This window comes from Cervus elaphus, chromosome 12, assembly GCF_910594005.1.
Source record: "Cervus elaphus chromosome 12, mCerEla1.1, whole genome shotgun sequence".
Classification (NCBI taxonomy): Eukaryota; Metazoa; Chordata; class Mammalia; order Artiodactyla; family Cervidae; genus Cervus; species Cervus elaphus.
The window spans coordinates 10,096,475-10,120,583 of record NC_057826.1 but is presented as its reverse complement, the minus strand read 5'-3'; the positions used below and the strand labels follow the sequence as shown (position 1 = coordinate 10,120,583).

The following is a 24,109-nucleotide window of genomic DNA, read 5'->3' as shown; positions in this document are numbered from 1 at the left end:
CTACTTACCCTGGACCAACAAGAAAGGAAATATGGGGCATAATCCTTTATGTTTAAATAAAACTACATTTAAAAGGTCCCCATATATACATTTGTAGGTATAGAATCTAATTTTTTCCGGAAAAAAATTGTAAGAAACTAACAGTTTCCTGGGGTATGACCTACAATAGGAGACTTTGGTTTTCTGTACTGTTTGACTTTCTTACCATCAGTACTTTTTACTCCTTTCGCAGGGGAGGTGGGAGAATATCCAGGTGGTAAGATTATGGGGCATCTTATTGTTCTCCTATACCCCGGGGTAAAACAACTTAGTACGGCATACTACATGACCAAATCATAGACTGTGCTCAATACTGATAATTAGGCAAATATGGATAATAATGTAATACACATGTAATCAATAGTTTAGTTGAAATAGTCCTGAGAAAGTAAGAGCTAGTGGCCACACTGTTAGCTTTTCAGTGAAAGGAACGAAGATCCTCTGAGTTACTGATAGCAGAGCGTACAGCACACCCTGGCTCATGCTACCAAACGGTCATAAACTGACATTACGAGTGTCTAAGCAGTGGAGAGGACAGACGCCAGCCCCTTCAGCCCTCAGGAGGCCTATACGTGGAGAACCTTGGTGTGTCAGCTAAGGTTGGAAAATGGAGAAGTTGTCTAATTTCGTCTTCTGGATGCTGAAGCAGCAAGGACTCAATCTACATATGTTAACACCGAGTAAATCCCTTTTGGAATCTAACGCTGAAAGGATGCGTCAGTCAACTTGTCCTGAAAGATGCTAACAAAAGGTTGACATCATCCCTTTCTGGCCTGGAGTGAATTAAAGTGAAACAGCCTTTCTTTCTGCATACCTTTTAGGGCTCAGAGTTAAATGCTGCACCAGTGAATCCGTTACGAGGAATGACAGGTACTGTAAACAGAACAGACAACAGGGGAACCCAAGAGCACTGTGCTGGAAACTAAGCTGGGAGCTGTGAGGAGAACGCGTAACTCACCCACCTCCTAGCAAGGCTCTACCACTGAGCACACTGAAAGAATTCTAGGTATTTTTAGAAAACACTTCCGGTGGTGTTTTTAACATGTTTCACTAGCAGAAGAGTCTGAAGCACAGCAGCCTGGGCAGGCTCTCAGGACCCACTTCTTCCCCTGTCTTAGATTCTCTCTTTCAGTGGTTGGTCTGAGTCACTGTGAGGCAGTCATCTGATTAAATGTTTACTGAATTCAGTTAATTACTATTTCAAGTTGTCATGGGTTAGTCTCAGCTTTCCCTAACCAGAAAAGATCTGCACCAGTGACAACTGTGCCAGCAACGGGCACGCACGCACTGTCGCTCAGTCGCGTCCGGCTGTCTGCGACCCCGTGGACTGTAGCCCACCAGGCTCCTGTCCGTGGGATGTCCCAGGCAAGAATACCGGTGCGGGCTGCCACTTCCTATTCCAAGAGATCTTCCCATCCCAGGGTTCGAACCCGTGTCTCTTGCGTTTCCTGCATCGGCAGGCGGGCTCTTCTCGCTGCACCGCCTGGGACGCCCTTCAGCCCGTTACCCTCACTGTCAGACGTCCTGGCAACCGACAGCGCCCTGCGGCACCCTCATCCCTCACCTGGGGAGGGCCTTTCATCCAGGAAGGGGGCAAAAGGCCAGCCACTTACACGTCCTTTCTCCCCTCCCCCATCTGAGCAAAACCAAACCTCTGGGTTGAGGTTACACCACGCGTATTTTAATGAGAAGAGTCGTGGACCACTTACATTTGTTTCCCGTATGTACTGCAAGAAATAGACCACGCCCAACTTGCAGAGTGCTAGGAAGACTGGCACTTGTGCATCTGGGCTGGCTTCGGCTGCCATGTCATAAAAACGCTTTGCAAGGTGAATGTCCTGTAACAGAGGCAATAAGCCAAGTGTCAGTTCTTGTTAAAGTAAAAATAATTACTATTTACATGTTCAGAAAGTTTAATTTACCTTTCAAGTTTCATTTTAAAATTTCCCTTACCGAAAGAAAGAACTCAAGCTTTAATTCGGTAGAATTTCTTTTAATTATCTAACTGCTTACTTTTGAAGAATTTAATGGAAAAAATTCAAAAGGTAACCTGTATGTCCCTGACCTCGCTGGACACAGTTATATATAATGTCTGTGCATAACACTGTTAACCCAGAGACTTCCAGGGTGACCTGTAGGTCTCAAGCTAATTTTTTCCTACCTACAAGCCAGTCAGCGTAAGGAATTTCTGGTTTCTGTCTGGAGCAGAGATCTTTATATTGGGGTAGACATACCCAAAAGTTTTCTAAGGGGTGTTAGGAGTTTCTCAATCCTCTGTTTCCCCGTCTTAGATTGTTTCTGCAAAGGGGGAAACAAATTATTACTAACTTTGGCCCAGATGAGGGTGCTCTGCCTTCAGATAAATGGTAGAATGGGATGCTGTGAGCTGCAAAAATCTCATTTAACAACCTCACTTCTCTCATGCCCTGAGTATTGTCAAAGAATACTAAATTCGTAGGTAAGAATTCCATGAGACACGGTAAAGAAAGGCTAAACACTGAGACTGACTTTTCCTGCACATTTAAATATAAGTGGCTACTTCCAGCTCTTCTGTGTACTTGTCCCTAGGCGAGCCATCAGTTAAACAGAAGAGCACCTTCAAACAAAATTGACAGTATGGTGAGTGGCTTTGATTTTTAAAAAAGTAACACATTTTATCTGCATTGTCATATCTTTCAAGATCATACATCAAACTTTATGTGATCCACAGACTCTGTGCAGATGAGTCGATAAGAGAAATTAAATCTTGTCTATCAATCAACTCCTGAATTATTTATTCCAATTATAACCAATCCTCATCTTGTTTAATACTTAAATTTTTCTATCTATATTAGATGCTGGATTGATTAGTTTTTAGAGTATGAATATGTGGTTTATTTAAAAAACAGAAAACAAACAGGAAAAGGTGATCATAATGTCTTAATAAAACTAATGAAATTCCTTAAAAAGTTAGGAATAAAACCACCACATGACTCAGCAAACCCACTCCTAGGCTGAGGAAACCAAAACTGAAAAAGACACATGTACCCCAATGTTCATTGCAGCATTATTTACAATAGCTATAACGTGAAAGCAACCTAGATGTCTATCGACAGATGAATGGATAAAGAAGTTGTGGTACATATACACAATGGAATATTACTCAGCCATAAAAAGGAATGCATTTGAGACAGTTCCTAATGAGGTGGATGAGCCTACAGGCTATTATACAGAGTCAAGTATGTCAGAAAAAGAAAGATAAATATTGTATACTAATGCATATATACGGAATCTAGAAAGATGATACTGAAGAATTTATCTGCAGGGCAGCAATGGAGAAAGACACATAGAGAACAGACTTATGGGCTTATGGGAGAGGGGAGGAGAGGGTGAGATGTACGGAAAGAGTAACACAGAAACTTACATTACCATGTGTAAAACAGATAGCCAGTAGGGATCTGTTGTATGTCTCAGGAAACTCAAACAGGGGCTCTGTACCAACCCAGGGGGTGGGATGGGAAGGGAGATGGGAGGCAGGTTCAAGAGGGAGGGGACATATGTGTACCTATGGCTGATTCATGTTGAGGTTGACGGAAAACAACAAAATTCTGTAAAGCAAGTATCCTTTCATAAAAAATAAATTAATTAAAAAAAAATGGATCCCAGCAGTACCCCCACTTCTAATCAAAGGAATACCATGCATTTCATCAGTCTTTACTCGTAAGAATTTGTATAAGCTCTGTAAAACATTACAAATTAAATTTGTATAACATTATGAATTATTATGCAAAAAGCACTGATTAATTTTCTTGTTGTATAGCCTATTATACAAACAGGCTTTTTCTAAAATTAAAAGTTTTACCACTTTAATTCTGATTGTCTTTGCAAATTACTACTCAATGTATAAAAACCACAACTTACATGTGATCTTTTCAGGCATCCAACCCATTAATTTTATTTAAATTAACAAAGTCAGGCCTTCTGATAGAAACACTCAGGTTAGGTCAACTGGTTTGACAAAGCAAGGAAGCTTCAACAGCTGTGCTACTCGGCAGACTGTCCATGAACTGAATGCACAGCCTGCAGCTCCAGAATCTTGATAAAACTATATTCAACATCTAATGTTCATACAAATGTATCAAAATTTACATATTGGAATTAACATAAAATACTCAATCAATAAAATAAGCACTTTGACAAAAAAGCAGTGCATTAACAAAATGAAATGAACCACCTTCTTTTAAGCACAAAAGGTCTCTAGGAGACTGAGTGAGTAAGGAGTATCATCAGCTCCTTGATCAGCCCTGGGAAAGCCTTTCAGAGGTGACTCCCAGAAATTGAGGAAGTAAGAGTCCAGTGACCAGGGAACACCTCCTTCTGGAAGTCTCTAGTTTCCAATTTGTTGTTTTCAACAGAACGAAGTGGGGACCTAACTGAGTTATCCAGTGATGGATCATTAGAAATAACTTCAATGACAGATTAATCTGATTTGTGGCATATGTCACAGACTAAATGCTTGTCTGTGAAGCCCCATGCCCTACGGTATGAAGAGGCGAGGGCTTTGAGAGGTTACTGGGACTGGATGAGGGGGGACTCATGAAGGGAATAAACGTCCTCCTCAGACTCCTCAACGAGCTTGCTGCTTCTCTCTCACGCTTTCCTCATGAGAGGCCACAGAGAGGAGAGCGCCTGCACCAGACACCGAACCCGCAGACACCCTGATCTTCAACATCCCGGCCTCCAGAAATGGGGGAAATAAATGTCTGCTGCTGAAACCACTGCCCTGCGGTATTGTTACGGAGCTGACCAAGACAGCACAGAACTCCAAAGCCATTTAAAGAACCGGTAACCTTGCTGTAGAATTCTTCCCATTCCTATACACTTACTTATGTGAACGAGGTTCCACTCATGTATTTATAAAACGAAAAACAGAATGTTAAATTTATCCCACAATACTGAGAGTAATTTTTTAAATGCTCTATTCATCTCAGGGATGCATTCTAAATATTAGAGAAAGTAAAATTTTATAAAATCATGAGTTTGATGAGATCAACAGTGTATTCATAATTGACTAACTATGACTAATAATATCCCAATAATTTTTCTTAACACAGCCTAGAATCACAGGAAATAAAATTCAAATTTACATACTTTTTGTTTCAGGTAAGCATGACAGAGTGATCAGTATATTACACTGGTATATAATTTTTAGGAATAATGGACTAAAATATAAAGTCAGGGAGAAAAGTAAAAGATACAATTTTTATTAATAACTTTGCCATGCTTTTCAAAAAAGTTAATAATGAATGTATCAAATTATTTGGGGATTTAAAGTAGTTTAATCATTCCATTTATAAAAATGTTAGTGTTTAAAATAGCTAGAACTTAAGACTCCTTGAAACTTAGGAGAAACTTTAAATGTCAAATTGAAAATGTGTAAGAGGATATGTTTTTCAGTTATTTTAACACAGGAAGAAACTTGAATGACCACAGGTCTAAAGAATGTTAGACCTCAGTAGGAAGGTGTAAGAGTGAGAATAAGTTCATCAGTAGCAAGCATTTTAATTCATTTCAAAATAAGTTAGAAATGACAGACTTTGGCTGTTGATGGACACTTTCTCCAACAGGAGTTACCAACAGAGGCAGCACTGGTTTTCCACTTTTTTGAATCTGTCTTTGGCTTAATATCCTAATTACAACAGTGTAGCTGCCATTATGTATGTATGCCTGAGGACGAGAGAGGTGAGGGCAGTCTTTCGAAATACGCCAAGACTGGCTTCTAACTTAGCACCTAAAATGTGAACACACTCCAAAGCAAGCCTATTTCCTGTAAAAATGAAAATGCTGTCCCCCAAATCAAAATGCCAGCACGCACACATCTGAAGTCACGCCCACCTGTTTAATGCCCAGTCCCTTCTCATGCATGTAGCCCAGGTTAAACATGGCCTGTGCGCTGTGCTGCTGCTCAGACGCCAGACGATAGTGAATAAACGCCGTCTCGTAATCCACGTCCGTGCCGAAGCCATAGAAGTGGTAGTCTCCAAGCTTGATTCTAGCCACAGTATAGCCTGAAATAGCGGTTAAATGTAAAACTGCCAATCAGAAACTGTGTTTGAAACAGACGAAATTCTTCTTTCTCCTCCTGCTAACATGCTTCCATAAAATAGAATGTTAATTTGTAACACACAGTGTGCATGTGCGTGCTCAGTCATGTCTGACTCTTTGTGGCCCCATGGACCATAACCCGCCAGCCTCCTCTGTCCATGGGATTTTCCAGGCAAGAACACTGGAGTTATTGGTTGCCAATATTAGTAGGTTGCCATTTCCTACTCCAGGGGATCTTCCCAACTCAAGGACAGAACTCGAGTCTGCTGCATTGGCAGGTGGGTTTTTTATCACTAGTGCCACCTGGGAAGTCCATCTTATAAACACACAAACTTTATAGCAATTTCTTCAGCCAAGCTACAAATTCAGTAAAAAATTTAAATCAGAAGTGTTGCACTTCTGAAGAAGGCTTTTGTAACAGTCAGGGAGAGGCAAAACAAAGTGGGTGTAATTTGTATTTCACTAACAATACTCTTCAAATGATCACTGGATTCTATAGTATCATTTAACATTTTAAATAGTTCAACTGGAACACTGTATAGAAGAATAGATGGGCAGATAACGTTGGGAGTAGCATGCATGAGAAAGAAATAGTCAAACAAAAAAGAGTGGGGAAAGGCTGAAATCTCACGTTTTACACCTATATTCTATTACACATTTTATTCAATTGTCATTTTACACAACACACCAGCCTCAAACTAAAAACCAGAGTAAAGCATAGAATGATATAAATGTCCATTACAAAGACCCTGCAGTTTAATTTAAAAACCCTGGATTAGAACTCATTCTAAGAATGAATACCAATCAGGCAAACAAGTTAAGGAACAGTATCTCTGTTAAAAGTCATGAATGATATGATCTAATCCTTATGGAAGATAAAAACAAAGATACAATAAAGAAAGGCCCCAAGTTTAAACTCTTATTCTAGAACTAACCAACCACTCACCTTGTGAGGCCGCCCGGTTCCAGTGAAGCAATGCTCTGGGATAAGTTTCATTCTCACCTACGATGGTTGCTTCTCCTGCAAGGAAAATGAAACACAAACCAGGCATTTAAGGAAAGGCACTAGAGTTTTAGGCTTCATCTGCAAACCAGGGTGGATACATGCAGCATAATTTAAATGAGAAATGGGATATAAAATATTAAATGAAAAAACTGTTTAAATTAAACAAGTATGGGAATAAAATACTGAGTTCAAAGGAATCACTGCATTCAGGACAACACTGCTTCCCGAGGCATGTTTTAACCACAGAGCTAATAATGAGACTAATTACTGAACCACTCAGTTCAGTCACTCAGTTGTATGTGACTCTGTGACCCCATGGACTGAAAAACGCCAGGCCTCTCTGTCCATCACCAACTCCCGGAGTTTACTCAAACTCATGTCCATCGACTCGGTGATGCCATCCAACCATCTCATCCTCTGTTGTCCCCTTCTCCTCCTGCCTTCAACCTTTCCCAGCATCAGGGTCTTTTCTGATGACTCTGCTCATTCGATCAGGTGGCCAAAGTATTGGAGTTTCAGCTTGAACATCAGTCCTTTCAACGAACACTCAGGACTGATCTTCTTTAGGATGGACTGGTTGGATCTCCTTGCAGTCCAAGGGACTCTCAAGTCTCCTCCAACACCACAGTTCAAAAGCATAAATTCTTCGGTGCTCAGTTTTTTTCATAGTCCAACTCTCACATCCATACATGACTATTGGAAAAACCATAGCTTTGATTAGATGGACCTTTGTCAGCAAAGTAATTTCTCTGCTTTTTACTATGCTGTTTAGGTTGGTCATAGCTTTTCTCTCAAAGAACAAGCCTCTTTTAATTTCATGGCTGCAGTCACCATCTGCAGTGATTTTAGAGCCCCCTCAAAATTAAGCCTGTCATGGTTTCCACTGTTTCCCCATCTATTTGCCATGAAGTGATGGGACCAGATGCCATGATCTTAGTTTTCTGAATGTTGGGCCAGCTTTTTCACTCTCCTCTTTCACTTTCATCAGGAGGCTCTTTAGTTCTTCTTCGCTTTCTGCCATAAGGGTGGTGTCTTCTGCATATCTGAGGTTACTGATATTTCTCCCTGCAATCTTGATTCCAGCTTGTGCTTTATCCAGTCTGACATTTCGCACTGAACCACGAGGAATCTATATGCCACTGGAAAAACAATGTTTTTGTATCTGCTGTAGTTTGAAAAATGTATTTAACTGAAAGCAGTTAATTTTATGATCAATGTCGGACCTATTTCTAGTGTCAACTCCATAAAACTCACTTTGATGGCTTAGAGATCTGAGGTAAAATAACTTGACCATGTGGGCTGTTCAGTTCAATAAAGAAATATCTTTGTGGCTTTTCTTTTTAAACAAGTTAACCTGATGTCTTAAATTGATGCTTTTGAACTGTGGTGCTGAAGAAGACTCTTGAGAGTCCCTTGGACTGCCAGGAGATCCAACCAGTCCATCCTAAAGGAAATCAGCCCTGAATATTCATTGGAAGGACTGATGCTGAAGCTGAAACTCCAATACTTTGGCCACCTGATGAGAAGAGCTGACTCATTGGAAAAGACCCTGATGCTGGGAAAGATTGAGGGCGGGAGGAGAAGGGGACGACAGAGGGTGAGATGGTTGGATGGCATCACTGACTCAATGGACGTGGGTTTGGGTGAACTCCGGGAGTTGGTGATGGACAGGGAGGCCTGGCGTGCTGCAGTCCATGGGGTCGCAGAGAGTCGGACACGACTGAGCGACTGAAGTGCACTGAACTGAACCTGACGGGCACCCTGTGTTCCAACCCCCGGGCAGGACGGGAGTGGGCCTTACTCTGGTCGAGGATGAAGGCTGCGTTGCTCTGCGCCACCTCATAGCCCTGCTCGGCCAGCAGGAGGTACTGGATCACAGCGGCGTTGTAGTCTCCGTCTTTGTAGCTGTTGTAAGCGGTCATGAGCCGCTCAGACCACCGGCCCCGCTCACACACATTCTTAAACAACTGTGAGGACAGGACAAAACAGAGGTGTGTCAGAAAATCATTTTTTGCACGTTGGCTACAAGCTACTGTTAAGCTTGTTCTCTCAATCTTTGGCAGCTTTATTAAAAAAAAAAAATATATATATATATATATATATATAAAAAAATCTGAGATACTAATTTGAAGCTTTCCCTTAGTCTTCAGAACAGTAACTCACTCACTCCTCCTGTGAGGGGCCACTCTCTCACGAGGTAAGTCCCAGTAACAGCTCTATTTTACAAGGAAGGAAACTGAAGCAGAGGTTTAGAAACTGTGTGTGCTCATGCTCAGTCCTGTCCACCTCTTTGCGACCCCGTGGACTGTAACCTGCCAGGCTCCTCTGTCCATGGGATTTCCCAGGCAAGAACACTGGAGTGGGTTGCCATGCCCTTCTCCGGGAGATCTTCCCGACCCAGCGACTGGACCCACGTCTCCTGCACTGGCAGGTGGATTCTTCGCCACTGTGCCGCCTGGGAAGCCCGTAAAACTGTGCTAAGCGTTTACCAATGTCCCTCTGAAGTGCCAATCATGAGAAAGCTGAAGAGGCAAGGCTCCAGCTAGGAGATATTAGCATTCCCCCTGCAACATTCATTTAACATACACTTTTTGATGCTATGTCTCAGATACTGTCTTAGGTGCCAGAGAGACTGCACACAATAATATCTGCTCTTGTAAAGGCTGATGCCAGGAGGGCCGGACAGACTGAATCAGGAAGTACGACAGTGACACACAGACCCTCAGAGCCTTCCCTCCGTGTCTCAGAGCTAGTCGGCTGAGTCTGTTTCTCCTCTAGAAGAAACAATAGCAAGAGAACCAGAAAGAAAACAGAGCCTCTCCTCCCAGGCAAGCGCAGAAGAGCCCTTACCTCCACTGCAGTGTGACATGATCGCATCACACCAGTGCCGCTGGCGTGCATCTGAGCCAGGTTGTAGAAAGCCAAGATATGGCCTCCCTGGGAAGCTAAGTTAAAATACTTCAAGGCTTGTTTGTAATCCCTCTTGACTCCAATGCCATCTGTAAGGAAAATCACACGAGAGGGCAGGAACAGTGTTAAGTGTGATTTAGCTAAAGCATCAGAGAAGCCTTATCTAGGAATAAAACTAAATGAAACTCAGAATTCTTACTTCAGAAAGATGTGAATCTTATTAATATAGATTTGCACATTAACACTGATTAATACATTCTCCAGGGCAATACAAGATGTGCACAAATTATTGACTTGGGAGGACGTTAATCAGATAGGAACTCAATAGCTCTCATTTCCATATCACAGTGGCATCTAGAGGAAAACAGGAAGTGTAGACTTGGAGTATCCATCGTTACTTACTATAGTACATGGAGCCAAGCTGCAGCTGCCCATCCACCCAGCCTTGTTCAGCAGCTTTCTGGAAATACTTCAGTGCCAAATCATAATTCTGGAGAAAAAGAGTTCACATGATCACATGATGAGAAGGCTTGAAAGGCTGACATACTCCGAAGTCAGGAGATTCATTCATAAAAAGAATTCACAAAGCACACAGTATTCCTGAAGTCGTTAAGAGACCTTCTTTTTAATAACACACAGATGGTAATATTTTTTAAGTCGTGGTGGATTAACATTTAAGACCGTGAAGAAAAACAAAAACATTATTTTGTGAAACAACTTGTACGTCTGCACTCAGAAAGCATGAACAACACTACTAAAGCAGCAGACCAAAAATTAAGAAACAGTCACAGCTTTTCTACTGATCAACAAACCCTTTTAAACCTCAATTTTTAAACATTAAATAAGAAAAAGTATTCTCTCCTCATTAGTTCCATCCCTGAACAGCTTATCAAACATCATCAGATGTCAAATATCATACATATCCCCAGAGAAAACTGAAAACAAAGGTCACTACGGGATTTTACTATCCTAACATGACTAGAAGGACTCAAAATGAGACCACATCCCTGTCTTTCGTGATAGGGAATATCTACAGACTAGAATTCTCTACCGAGCTCTTAGTTTGGGCCCAAATTAAAGGAATACATGGCTTGGGGAGATCGGACAGAGGTGGGGACAGTGGCGAGGATCCAGGGGCCTCCAGCGTGGGCAAGAAGCGCAGAGGAGCGAGGCGCAGCGGCCCCGGAAAACCCGGACGGCCCCGAGGAGAGAGTCCGGGGGAGGCAGAACCAGCGCCGTGCGGGCCAACGCGGAGGTCACTGCTGGGCTGTGCAGAGCAGTGACAGGAGGGGAAGCCTGACTGCTGAGAGCTGAGGAGTGGACGCAGCCGCTCACGGACTTCCTTCTCTGGAGAAACCCGGGCTGCAGGAAGGGGCTGGAAAGGAGAGAGGTGGCAGCTGGACGGGAAAGGGGTGACAGAGAGCTCGCCTCACTCCACACGGCAGGACCTGAGAATTTTCTTAGGCCTGAGTGACGCAGCGGCCCGGAGATACTGAAGCCTGAGACAGACGGGCGAGTAAGGGAGGCGAGGAGCACAGATGGAAACGTTGAGAAACAGTTTCACGCCCTGAGAAGGTGCCAGAGACACAGCCACGCCTAGAAGACAGCTGCTATGGTGGGACGGGGTGAGGGGTGGCGGGGAACCCAACTGAGAGAGAATGTTCCAGGTTGAGCTCTGGTTACAAACCAAACGGCCTCACCTGGGCTGATTGGGACACTTCCCTACGTTACTAGCTGCCTGCTTGTTGAAGTCAGAACGTTAGGACTGAAAACTTACAACTTGAACTCCTCTCCCGTAGAGGTAAGCCATTCCAAGCCCACTCTGTCCAACGGGGTTGCCCTGCCAACCAGACCAAAATTAAAGGATTCATTAAAAAAAAATAGGCAAGAAAAAGTGACTGCAAAAGAAATAATTTATAAGCATATTCAAAACATGTCTTAGTATGTTTTTCAATTCAAAACAGAATTTCCTCCTTTCCATCAGACTAAACAGGATACTGAGTTTTGGAGACCTAACATTCAATATTTGCTGAAAAACAGTAAAGAGTAAATTCACTTAGAATTAAATTTTGGTGACTTACCTATTAATATCTGGCTCACAAATCTGTGATATGAAACATGACTGATATATTTAATCTTTCCAAAATTAAAAGTAGGTCACTTTGGTTTTTGGGGGGGTGGTTTTCCACTGGTAATCTCCAACCCCAACAAAGAAGATGCTGCCACAGGGCAGAATCAACACATTGGTGAGATCAGTGGTGAGGGTATGCTTAAGGTTGTTGGACTGTTGTGGAACAAAGACAATCACTGCTTTGAGACCTTACAGAGAAAAATCTAGTATCCACCTAAAAAAAGTGTCACAGTGCCGCTTCAGGAAAAACTTAACTGTGGTCTGGGACAACACGCACTAGTCGTACTAGGACAACTAGTAGTAACAGCACCGGTCAGTAGCATGTGCTAGTTGACAGAGAGGTAAGTGCACACACTGGCGTCAGAGGGCCTTAAATACTCAAGAGGCAGCTTTCTCGGGGCCAGAGACAGTCTGTGTGTTACAATGATCAAAACTAGTCAGTGAAGCTTTAAACCTCAAGCTGCAATACAAACAGGGTAAATTATATAATTCCCAATTCTACTACTAAAATCACTATTTCCCTGGCCAGGAAACTTCTCAGTGAAACTGCAACAGATTTAATGTTCAATGATCTGGTCCCTAATACACACACACACACATATCTACGTATACAGCTTTTTATTGAGGTTTCTTCCTAATCCATTCATCCAAATGAATCATATTAACATAAGCACTTCCAATAATTTATGGAATGAGTTGATTATGATTAATTCCTTTAAAAACTTATCTCTTAAAATAACAGAAATATGGCTCACATTTCAATACACTGAGTCAAGAATTCTTACCATGTCAGCAGCCTTTTTAAAGTAGTGAAGAGCTGTCTCGTTACTCTGAGGTACGATATCGCTTCCCTCTGAATACATCTGGAAAACAGACCCCAATTTCAATATGAGCTGTAGCCTTCTTAGCAATTACATTTTTCCCCTATCTCATCTCATGATTTCATGAACTCTTTCAACAAAGTGTTATAGTTTCCCACAGGGTATTTTAGAATTAAAAGCAAAATCTTAAATGTAGATTTTTTTTTTTTTTTGAAATGTAGATATTTTTAATATACTCTTGGTCACGCCAAATTTACGACTTATCTATAAACACAACTACATAAAATCAGTTCACTGATCAATCTCAGAAGTAATCTTAAACCCCGAGACAAATCTTTCTCCTTGTGCTGACTGAGGGCAGTCAAATGGTCAATCAGCTGCTTGGAATAAGTGATTACACAAGGAAAAGGATAGCTGAGGGCAATGTCCACTGCTTTCCCCATGATAAGATGCAAGGACAGTCTTAAGTTCAGGAAAAGAGGTAACTCAAAAGTTATTTTCAAAGGTTTCAAGCACTGAATTATTACAGAGTACCGGGTATGGGAACTGATAAAAGGACCAAGAGAAAGGAAGACTGAATGACCAGTAGTACTGTTTTTATCCATGTGTGTATCGGGGAAATAAGGAAAGGAAATCTTTCTTTGAGATAGGGAAAATCAGAAATTCAGAGCAAGAATCGAGAGGGCTGAAAAGTTCTTAAATGCTAACAAAAATAGATGGGTGATACCAATTTCTACACTGCAATAGTTAGAAAGTGTAAATGTACAGTTCTCAGGCCCCAAATGACCAGTTGTGATCGTGTGGCAAATACTGATGAGATCTTTCTCTTTGTAAAAACTTTTGAGATATATTCTACCTGAGCCTCCTAACCCTAGGACTTGGCTAAAGGTGAAAATACCCATTGGTTTACACTGTGTTAGTTTTCAAAATAATGAAAAAAGGAAGTGGTGAGAACATGCCGTGACATATGGAATCTGTTCATTAGTCTCTAGACCTAAATGTTTCCTTGGTTGAGAAAAGAACTGCACTGAGAAGTGGGTGATGGCTATCATATTTAAGACATTAAATAAGGTCTGCAGATAAATTTCAACACACCCTAATTGTCTCGAATCAACATGGAAGTAAACAGGCAATTATGACAGACTTAGCAAAAAAACTGCACAACATAAAGAATAAATCCCTTATTATTGCATATCACACACCAAAAGTAGGTCTGCAGATAGTGACAATTAGCTTCAGTGGAGAATTAACATACTGATAAGCAAATGCTATGTTCCCTCTAAGTTACCTAAGAAAATGGTCTCAGAGCAGCACTTAAGATATAATACGCTTGTACTGGAAATCTTATTTCCAGCTTATTTTTGTTAAATTGTAGACAAATACCGTATGTGCTTACTAGGTGAACACCTCTTGCTATCAAAGAAAATGTTCACAGGATGTACAGTACCTTTCCCAAGAAGGCCATGGCATGGGAATTGCCAGCATTTGCTGCTAAATTGAAGTAGTCAAATGCTCTCTGTGGGAAGGAATTTATGAAAATTATTAGTTATTAATAGAATCTGACCTTGGCTTTTAACCAAAATAATTGCTTCAAAAACATTAAAAAAAATCTTGTTACAGTGAAGCATAGAAGTTGAAGTAAACGGCAACGCAACATCTGCTGGTCGCGCAGGCGCCCAGCGGTCCCTCTGGCAGCCAGCCCAGCCCTGGGTCCTGGCTCCTGCACCGCCGAGCAGGCCTGGAGCGCACCGACCCCCTCCCTCCCCACGGCTCCATCAGAGTGGCGTGGAACTTCTGCAAAGCGCCCCTCCCTGATCTTTCTGCTTTCATTGTTGGGGTCACCCAAAGCGACTGTTCTTAAGTCTCAACAGGCTGGACCTTCCAGCTCCTTGAAGCGCTGTAAGGAATAGATCAGACCCTTTATCTCAGCACTGTTTCACCTTTTGCTCACTGCACTCCGGGTACACCAGCCATGTTCCTTCCTGCCTGAAGACCTAGACACATCTGTTCTTTTTGGACTGGGATGACCTTACCTCTAAGGTTTAACTTAAATGTCAACCACATTTCTTCAGAGACAAGTGCTACTTTCCAGTAAGGAACCTATCATTGGACACTTTAAGTCTCCTTTGTAACAATAATCACAATTTACTACACGTTTGTTGGTGTGACCGTTTAAAAAAATAACTAATGCTTCTGTTAAACTTGAAGCTCTGCAAAGGTAAGAACCAAAGGTAAGGTCCAGCACTGTATCCTGAATGCCTTGTGGTGAATGGGACAGGTGGTACTACTCAATGCTGGTTGAGTTCACGCAATTATGTAATGGGAATGCCTTCTCTTCTATGAAAATTTATCCCTGTGTAAGCTGCTTCCCAGGTAGGTAGCATACACCACCAGGAACATCCCCAAACTTGTATAAAAGTAAGCAGAAAACTCTTACCCAGATTTCTGTTCTCTCACCTGACATTTTTACTAACCAGTTCATTTGCTGGGTTCACTGGCCCAATGACATGAAATTTTAACGACCAAGAGGCACCGAAAGCTGTCAAAATGCTGTCTGCATAGTAATTTTTAAAAAGCATCAATATCTGGTATCGTTTCAGTGATAAATGCATTTTGTTATGATCTAATTCTTAAAAGTTGATGCAATATGATGTATAAAATAACCTTAATTAGAACATTTAACTGGTATGGCAGAAAAACAGAGTTTCATTAGTCAGACACTTACTGAGAACTTGCTACATGCTAAGCATTGCCAGGCGCAGGCAATGAGGTGGCAAACAAGGCAGACACAGCCCATGCTGTTTTGAACCTCACATTCTAGCAGGAGAAACAATTATATTACATACTTGACTAATTTACAATGACAAAGGAAACAGGAAATACAGATTTTCAGAACTGCTAACTGTGATACACAACCTGTTCCTGCAGCGGGGTGGGGTCAGGGGCACGGGTTAGGGGAAGAGATGCTGGACCTGGCTTCTGGAGGACGAGGACAAACTGCCAGGTGGGATAACAATGTTCACTCTAGACAGAGGGACTGGCCTTCCAGAAGTTCCGAGACAGGGAGCTTCTTAGTATTTTCAAAGACCTGAGTAAAGGTCCCTGTGCCTATGACTCAGAAAGCAAGGGGCTGGCGAGGGAAACAGCGTGGTCCAAGGCCTTGGAGGTCATGCTGAAGGTTGTGGCTTTCAAGCTACTGGAAATCACAGACCACTCAAAAGAAATTAAAGCAAGGGAACTGCACCATCAGATGCACAGTTTACATCTGCAGTAACCCATACAAGTTACTGTTTAGGAAATGCAGGCAGGAGATTATTCACACAAGTGACAGGTGTACTGAGGAAAGAAGGGAAGAGATGAGCGATACACAGGACAAAAAGCAGATAAAAAACAGATAAACACTGGGGACTGGAAATGGATGTGACTGCTACAGCTGCACACGCCTAATTTCTCAAAAACTCAACACTGAGGCCTCCTCAGTTCTAGGAAATACTTTCCAGTAGGAGTTTTCAGACATATGTCTATCACATACCTATAGAAAACCAAGACACTGTTCTATGGTTTTTTGGCAGCAATGACAACTAGTTTTGGAATTAATAAAACCTTTCCCATCACTGAAAAGTATGACCACATTTTTGTTCTTCAGGTTCCTCATTTGTGATTTGTGATTCCTCATTTGTGATGGTGACTCAATTACAAAGCTTGATATTGTCACTGACTTTGCAAGAAATACATTTGGAGTGTCACAGCTTGCCACAGTATGAAAAGCTAAGCCTGAAGATCAGGAAGGGTACCTGATGGTTTTGTTCTACTCCACGGCCTCCGTGCAGATGCAGTTGTCCCAGACCAACCTGAAAATGAACAAAATGGAGGCAAGGTTTTGTAAATGGTAGCACCTGCATCTGGTCTGTAATTAAATTAGCCCAACAAGAAACATTTGGTCACAAAAAGGGTTCTGTCCATAACACAGAAAAGTAAACGTTTTTCTTATGGGATACTACTCTAACTGCATTTAAAAAAAAATTAAAAACATCTGCTTTTAGTTGCAAAACATCCTTCTGAAAGAGGTGAGAAAAGGCATTTCCACACAAACTAAAGAAAAGTTCAAATCCTTTGAATTACAGGGTGTTCTTCCGGAAGTGGGAAAATTATCCTAGGAAGCTTGGAGATGAGATAAGAAATAAAGAACAACAGAAAGGTAAATCTGTGAGGAATGCTATACTGGATGGACTGTATAAAAGAACAATTATCTTATGGGGTTCAAAAATACATAGGTTAAAATACAGACAACCTCCAACCAAAAGAAGGTAAGAAAGGAGACAAAAGGGAACAGAGAAAAGCAAAACAAAAGCAAGAAAGATAGAAAATTAAAACCCAAATACGTCATTAATTACTCTAATTAAAAGACTGTCAGAATAGACTTTTAAAAATGAGCAAAACTAGTCATATGATACTTGTAAGAAACATACCTTAAACATCAGAAGATTGAAAATACAAGACAGAAAAGATATTCCATGTAAATACTAACCAAAAGAAAGTAGGGCAGCTATGCCAGTATTAAGCAAGTTAGTGAGTTAAAAGTCGCTCAGTCATGTCTGACTCTTTCCGACCCCCATGGACTATACAGTCCATGGAATTCTCCAGGCCAGAATACTGGAGTGGGGAGCCTTTCCCTCGGGGATTGAAAGCAAAAAATATTTCTGGAGATAAAAAGAGGACATTTCATGATACAAAAGTTAGTTCAAAAGAAAGATAAGTATTAAGTCTGTATGCAACTCATCATGGCTTAAAATATAAAGTGAAATAGAACTAAAAGAAAGAGAAATCCAGAGTGAAAAATTTCAATCATGTCATCTCAGCACTGGACAGAAAAAGCAGACAAATCCAGTAGGGATTCAAAAGATTTGAATAAAGAATGAAGAAACCTGATTCAACTGACACATACAGAACACTACACCCAACGACTGCAGAAATTCATTCTCTTTAGCATACGGAATATTTACCCAAACTGACCAAGGGATGGGGGCATAGAGCAAGTCTCGAGAAATCGCAAGCAACTAACAGCAAAGAGCATATTCTGACTACAGTGGATTAAGAGAGACTCCAACAATAAAAAAGGTAAGTAGAAAATTCCCATGTACAGTCATCCCTCAGTATCCATAGGGAATTGGTTCCAGGACCCCTCCCCCGCACAGATACCAAAATTCTCAGATGCTCAAGCCCCTTGTATAAAATGCGTACAGCCTACACACAACCTCCTGTACATGTTAAATCATTTCCAGATCACTTATAAAATTTAATGTAAACACTATGTAAATAGTTGTGAATACTATGTAAATAGTTGCCGATGTGTAACAAATTCAAGTTTGCTTTTTGGAACTTTCTGGGGAAAAAATTTTTTTTGAATATTTTTGATCCATGGTTAATTGAATCTGTGGATGCAAAACCTGCAGTATACAGAGGGCTGACTGGATATGGAAATTAAGCAATTCATTTCTAAATTACACAAGAGTCAAAAAAAAATGATGAAAATCAGAGCTAAATATAATGAAAATATGATAGTGGGAGAATGTATTTCTATCAGATACTAAGTTCTATAAAGCTATGAAAATCTGAGACAATATTTGCATAAGAAATGTACAAGAAAATGCACATAGCATTACTTTAATAGCCCAAATCTGGGAAGAATAAAATGGATAAATTGTGGTAGTTTCATACAACAAAATACTACACAGCAATGCAAATCAATGACCTACAGCTATGTGAAAACACAAGGATTGATTTCAGAAACAATACTGAACAAAAGAAGTTGATACCAAAAATATGCCATATGACTATTTCTTTTTTACTTAAGTTTCAAAAACAAGCCAAACTAATCTACAGTGTTAGCTTCTATTAGTCTTAAAATTAATTGGAAAAGTATCTACTGCTCATCCCTACATGTTTCTAAATCAGAAACTTAAAAAAGTCAACTTAAAAAAGATGGATGAAGTTCTCTTTTCTAATATCATCAAAACAACCCATGAAACAACAAATTACACATGATACTTTGATGTACGTCATACAGTTTACATTAAACAGGCCTACTTCGCTCCCTGACCTTGAGAAAATTATAGTCTAAGATAAGCAAAGGAAACGAATGGTAAATAGCTCTGAAGAGCATCTGAAATGACAAGTGTTCCTGAGACTCTCTGTTTAGAGGAAGCGACAGTTCTTATCTCGGTGACCCAGTAAGAGCCTTCGCCATCACTGTAATGTTGCTCCAATCCACCCGTGGCGCACTCTGGAGTCACCTGGCCAGCCTTTAAGGCCCCATCGATGCCTGGGTCACAACCCAGATGAACCCAAATGGAAGGTCTGGAGAGTAAACGGGACTAATTTATAGCTAATAATAGCTCAGTGAACATGTTATAGCTCCAACTGCCTGCCCCCAGAGGCTGTAATACACAAGGCAGTGTACCTTGCAGGAGGCCTTTAAACACATACCTGGGCTTGTACATCCCCTTTTTCAGCTAAGAACTGGTAATACTGAATCAAATCTTCCTCGAGCATTCCGCTGTTCATTCCTGGATTTTCAACCTCATCAGGCAGCCGTATTCTCTGCACCACTGAGCCTCCCGTCAGCGAGATATCACTAGCAACTGAAACAGGGACGAAGCAACACGGGGCGGAAAGTCAGAGGGGCGGTCCCACAGTGAGAAGTACCGTTCCAGCTGCCAGATACCAACAGACGCTGCGTTAAAGGAAGTTTTTCTATTGTGGTCTACGGAGTGTGAAACAGTCATCTAAGCTAAATTCAGTTTCTTTCCCACACAATACTAAGAAGTGGAATCCAAAGCAAATTTTTTAAAAGTACCTCCTAATCAACTAGTGTAAAGATGATTCCACTTGAGAGCCAGTCACAGTATTTCAAGCAGTACAATAAATTTAAAATTAATTTTTTCTTTTTTTTTTTGGTAACGTCAAAGGCAAAAAAAGCAGGTACCGTGATTGGCCACAAGACGATAATGAGTCAGTGCGGATTCACAGCTCTGGAGGACCCCGATGCCAGCCCAGTATCGGTAACCCTGTAATAAATGCAACCTCAGTGAGAAGAGGGAAGTTTCACATGCTTCAGTGGCATTCTAGAGGGAACAGATAAAGCTAACCATACGCAAAGGGGAACTGTACTGTCCTCTGATACAAACACACGGCCACTTCATTTATCCTGAGTGTCACATTCTGAGGTAACTTATTCAGCAACTTTTAACAATCAGACTACAGCTAAGACCTGGGAAACAGACACTAAAGTTCTGAGACCAATCAAAATAGATGCCATCAACTTTCTGTATGCAGTGTGTACCCGTTTACCTATATGAGAAAATTACCGAGGCTCTTGCTTTTAGACAAGATTTCAATCTTAGACACAATTTTAACAAAAATCGACTAATCTTCCGAAGCATTAGTAACTTTTTTTTTTTTGTTAGCTCATATCTTTATTAACCAATATACAATTACTTGTCTTCCGGTTTGTTGAAACAATAGGTCAGATAACATTTGCCACAATAATGTCTGTCAAAGTGACTGGCCATAAAAACTCCAGCACCACATTCATCTGAGGGACACTCCCGGCGAAGGCAACTGATTTTGCCATTCTCATCCACCTTACAGTATTTCAGAACAGCTGATTTAACCTTCTTTCTCTTATGCTTGTTCTTCTTGGGAGTGGTGTAAGACGACTTCTTCTTTTCTTAATACCACCACAAAGTCTCAACACTAGATGAAGAATGGACTCCTTTTGAATGCTGTAGTCAAAGTATGTCCATCTTCCAGTTGCTTGCCAGCAAAGATCAGTCTTTGTTGGCCAGGAGGAATTCTTTCCTTATTCTGGATCTTGGCCTTTACATTTTCTATTGTATCCGAGGGCTTGACCTCGAGAGTGATGGTCTTCTCCATCAGGGTCTTCACAAAAATCTGCACCTTGGCGGCGGTTCCACCGCAGATGGCGGATCCGAAAGCTAATAACTTTTAAAGAAGCAACCAACTAGCAATCTAGGGAAGACAAGAAACTACTAGAGATGGGCAGAGCAGTACCAGGAATAAATGACTTCAGAATAAGGGGGAAGACTGCTAATTATGAAGAAAAGAGAACAGAGCTCTCTCGAGTCACACAGACTCACATAACTTCACCAACTGTAACAGTCCTCAGGGCAGAAGTGTACAATAACACGTATAATAATACTTAATGTTCTTAGTCTGTAGCCCCTATTTAAGAAGATTGGTAAACAACTTTAAAATGAGATTTCTGTCAAAAATACTTCATGTTTTCTGAAAACTCATCTAAAAACAACGTTTCAATGACTGTGGGAGCAATAAACGTTTTTGGAGATGAGATGAACAAATGAAAAAACTTCAAAGTTAGTGAGGAATGTTTCAGAAAGTTAGAGCGACACTCTCATTTTTCATGTAGTGGAAAATGGTTTACCTCTGTAACAGGCCCAAGTCCAAGCTCCCTGGCGTGATGTCCGGCCCTTTACACGATCCCTGTCTACCTGTCCTGGTGATGACCTACCTGGCATTCCCTTCTCCACCGACAGCTGCTTCTTTCTTCAGAAGGATCTCCTTAACTTCCTCTCCTTCCCCTGCCAGTGTGGGCTGGGAGCCTGTCAGTGATTCCTTCATGTGCCCGTGCTGTACTGTAATGGTCTCCCTGCTCACACCTCCCTCTTGAGAGTAAATGCTTGTTGTGGGCTGGCATTAGATCTTACTCTATGAGAAGCCCAACGCCAAGTATTCAGTGTTTTAGAATACACAGAGGGAAAATCATTCAGGATCCTCCCACTGGCCAGAAAACCAGATCTCCCTTCTTTGAAGTCTCACAGTCCTGTCAGCGAGCAGGCTTGTGCCCCTCCAGATCTCCCTCCTTTGAAGTCTCACAGTCCTGTGGCCCCTCCAGATCTCCCTTCTTTGTGAAGCCTCACAGTCCTGTCAGCGAGCAGGTCTGTGGCCCCTCCAGTCTTCCTTCTTTGAAGTCTCACAGTCCTGTCAGCGAGCAGGCCTGTGGCCCCTCCAGATCTCCCTTCTTTGAAGCCTCACAGTGCTGTCAGCGAGCAGGCCTGTGGCCCCTCCAGTCTTCCTTCTTTGAAGCCTCACAGTCCTGTCAGCGAGCAGGCTTGCGGCCCCTCCAGATCTCCCTTCTTTGAAGCCTCACAGTCCTGTCAGCGAGCAGGCCTGCGCCCCCTCCAGACTTCGGAGGTTTATCCGCTTTTGGTCTTACCTCTGCTCAGTCTATTCTTTTTATTTCTGCAAGAACTTAATGCCTTCATTTGGAACACAGCGATATGGGCCAGGGGCTTCCCTCATAGCTCAGCTGGCAAAAAACCTGCCTGCAAGGCAGGAGACCTGGGTTCGATTCCTCAGTTGGGAAGGCCCCCTGGAGAAGGAAATGGCAACCCAATCCCGTATTCTTGCCCAGAGACTCCCATGGGCAGAGGAGCCTGGCAGGCTACTGTCCACGGGGTCGCGAGAGTCGGACACGAGTTAGTGACTAAACCACCACCACCACCAATATGGGCCAGAGGTCAGACGACTCTCTTAAAGTCAATTTATAAAGTAGAAGGCAGATTAAACACCTCAGCAGAAAGGAACATGGAGGTAAAATGCTATATTTTACCACTAAGCCATTTAAATGATCAATGCTGTCAGGTAACACGTAAGAGATACTCTGTAGTAAACTTTATAGGATACTGGCTCTTTATATAGTTAGTCAATCATCAATTTAAACATAAAATCTATCATAATCCAATCTAAAAAATAATTCTGACAAACAATTCCAACTTAAGAGAAAATTGGGAAAAGAGTCATTTATCAGATTCTTATTTTAAGGGCAATCAGCCAAACTAATAATTTTAATGAAAAATCGTAGACTCTACCAATTTTCATCCACATGCAGATTCAACTGCTGTATCCACTAACAAGAATTTGAAGGACATTCAATTGACTATTGGGTCTCACTAAATATAAGTAGACTGTAATCATGAAAGCGAGAGAAGTGGTGGCCACTTGCAATTATGAATATTATTACAATTGTTAGCAATTTTATTACCTTCCATTTACATCTTACTTACCAAAACCATGTGGGCTATTAGGTTGCCCCCAAGAGCTCCGAAAGTGTAATAAACAAGGGCCTGTGAAAGAAGGAAAGATGCTCAACTGAACACAGTCACATAGTCACCCAGTCCACACTGCAGTATACAATAAAGTTTTAACAGTGTTACCTTTGCCTGACTTGAATTAACACCAAGTCCAGAAGCATAGAGAAAGCCAAGAGCCTGAAACAAAATGATAAAAGTCATGAGTGTAAGTTTACCTAAGGCAGACACAGTTTTATGAACCATGAGAAGATCTAAGGGTCCTGAAACACTAAAATATGTGAAACCTGCAAATATACACAATCGTGGAATTAAAAAGCCTCAGAAATGCATTCAAGGTTTTACAAATTACACAATGAAATATAAGTTTAAACAAGTAAAAAAATTTAGCTTGAAGATCAAAAGACACTTTAAGAAAACCAAAGCTGAACACACTTAAATATGACTTCTACTTGATTCTTGGGGAACAGTTACTATGAAAACAAAACGCCTCCTATATCATTACATCAAAATAGTATCTATTGGACTTCCCTGGTGATACAGTGGATAAGAGTCCTCCTGCCAATGCAGGAAACATGGGTTCCATCCCTGGTCTGGGAAGATTCCACATGCCATGGAGCAACTAAGCCCGAGAGCTTACAGCCTGTGCTCCAAACAAGAGGGGCCACCGCAATGAGAAGCCCGAGCTCGATGGAACTAGAGAAAGCCTGCACGTGGCAATGAAGACCCAGCGCCATCATAAATTTAAGAAACAAAATTTTCTTTCAATATATTATCTATGTAGAGGGTGGTACACAATGATAATGGGTGAGTGAAAGCTGTTCAGTCATGTCTGACTCTTTGCAAAGCCATGGACTGTACAGTCCATGGGATTCAGGCCAGAATACTGGAGTGGGAAGCCTTTCCCTTCTCCAGGGGATCTTCCCAACCCAGGGATCAAACCCAGGTCTCCCGCACTGCAGGTGGATTCTTTACCAGCTGCGCCACA

The 24,109-nt window shown here is 41.6% G+C and overlaps 1 protein-coding gene and 1 pseudogene across 1 annotated transcript in view; both read right to left on the bottom strand.

The window, feature by feature from the left end:
• Positions 1-24,109, bottom strand: part of SEL1L (SEL1L adaptor subunit of ERAD E3 ubiquitin ligase) — a 57,960-nt gene that overhangs the window by 5,618 nt on the left and 28,233 nt on the right. The window contains exons 7-20 of the mRNA XM_043919207.1: positions 23,248-23,301; positions 23,098-23,157; positions 19,977-20,058; positions 19,478-19,632; positions 16,786-16,842; positions 14,439-14,507; positions 12,956-13,033; positions 11,817-11,879; positions 10,442-10,529; positions 9,980-10,128; positions 8,931-9,096; positions 7,070-7,144; positions 5,914-6,086; positions 1,749-1,877 (exon numbers count right to left, since the gene is read on the bottom strand). Coding sequence (XP_043775142.1) covers positions 1,749-1,877; positions 5,914-6,086; positions 7,070-7,144; positions 8,931-9,096; positions 9,980-10,128; positions 10,442-10,529; positions 11,817-11,879; positions 12,956-13,033; positions 14,439-14,507; positions 16,786-16,842; positions 19,478-19,632; positions 19,977-20,058; positions 23,098-23,157; positions 23,248-23,301 — 1,398 coding nt within the window. The remainder of the gene's footprint in view (positions 1-1,748; positions 1,878-5,913; positions 6,087-7,069; positions 7,145-8,930; positions 9,097-9,979; positions 10,129-10,441; positions 10,530-11,816; positions 11,880-12,955; positions 13,034-14,438; positions 14,508-16,785; positions 16,843-19,477; positions 19,633-19,976; positions 20,059-23,097; positions 23,158-23,247; positions 23,302-24,109) is intronic.
• Positions 20,069-21,652, bottom strand: LOC122704371 (annotated as a pseudogene).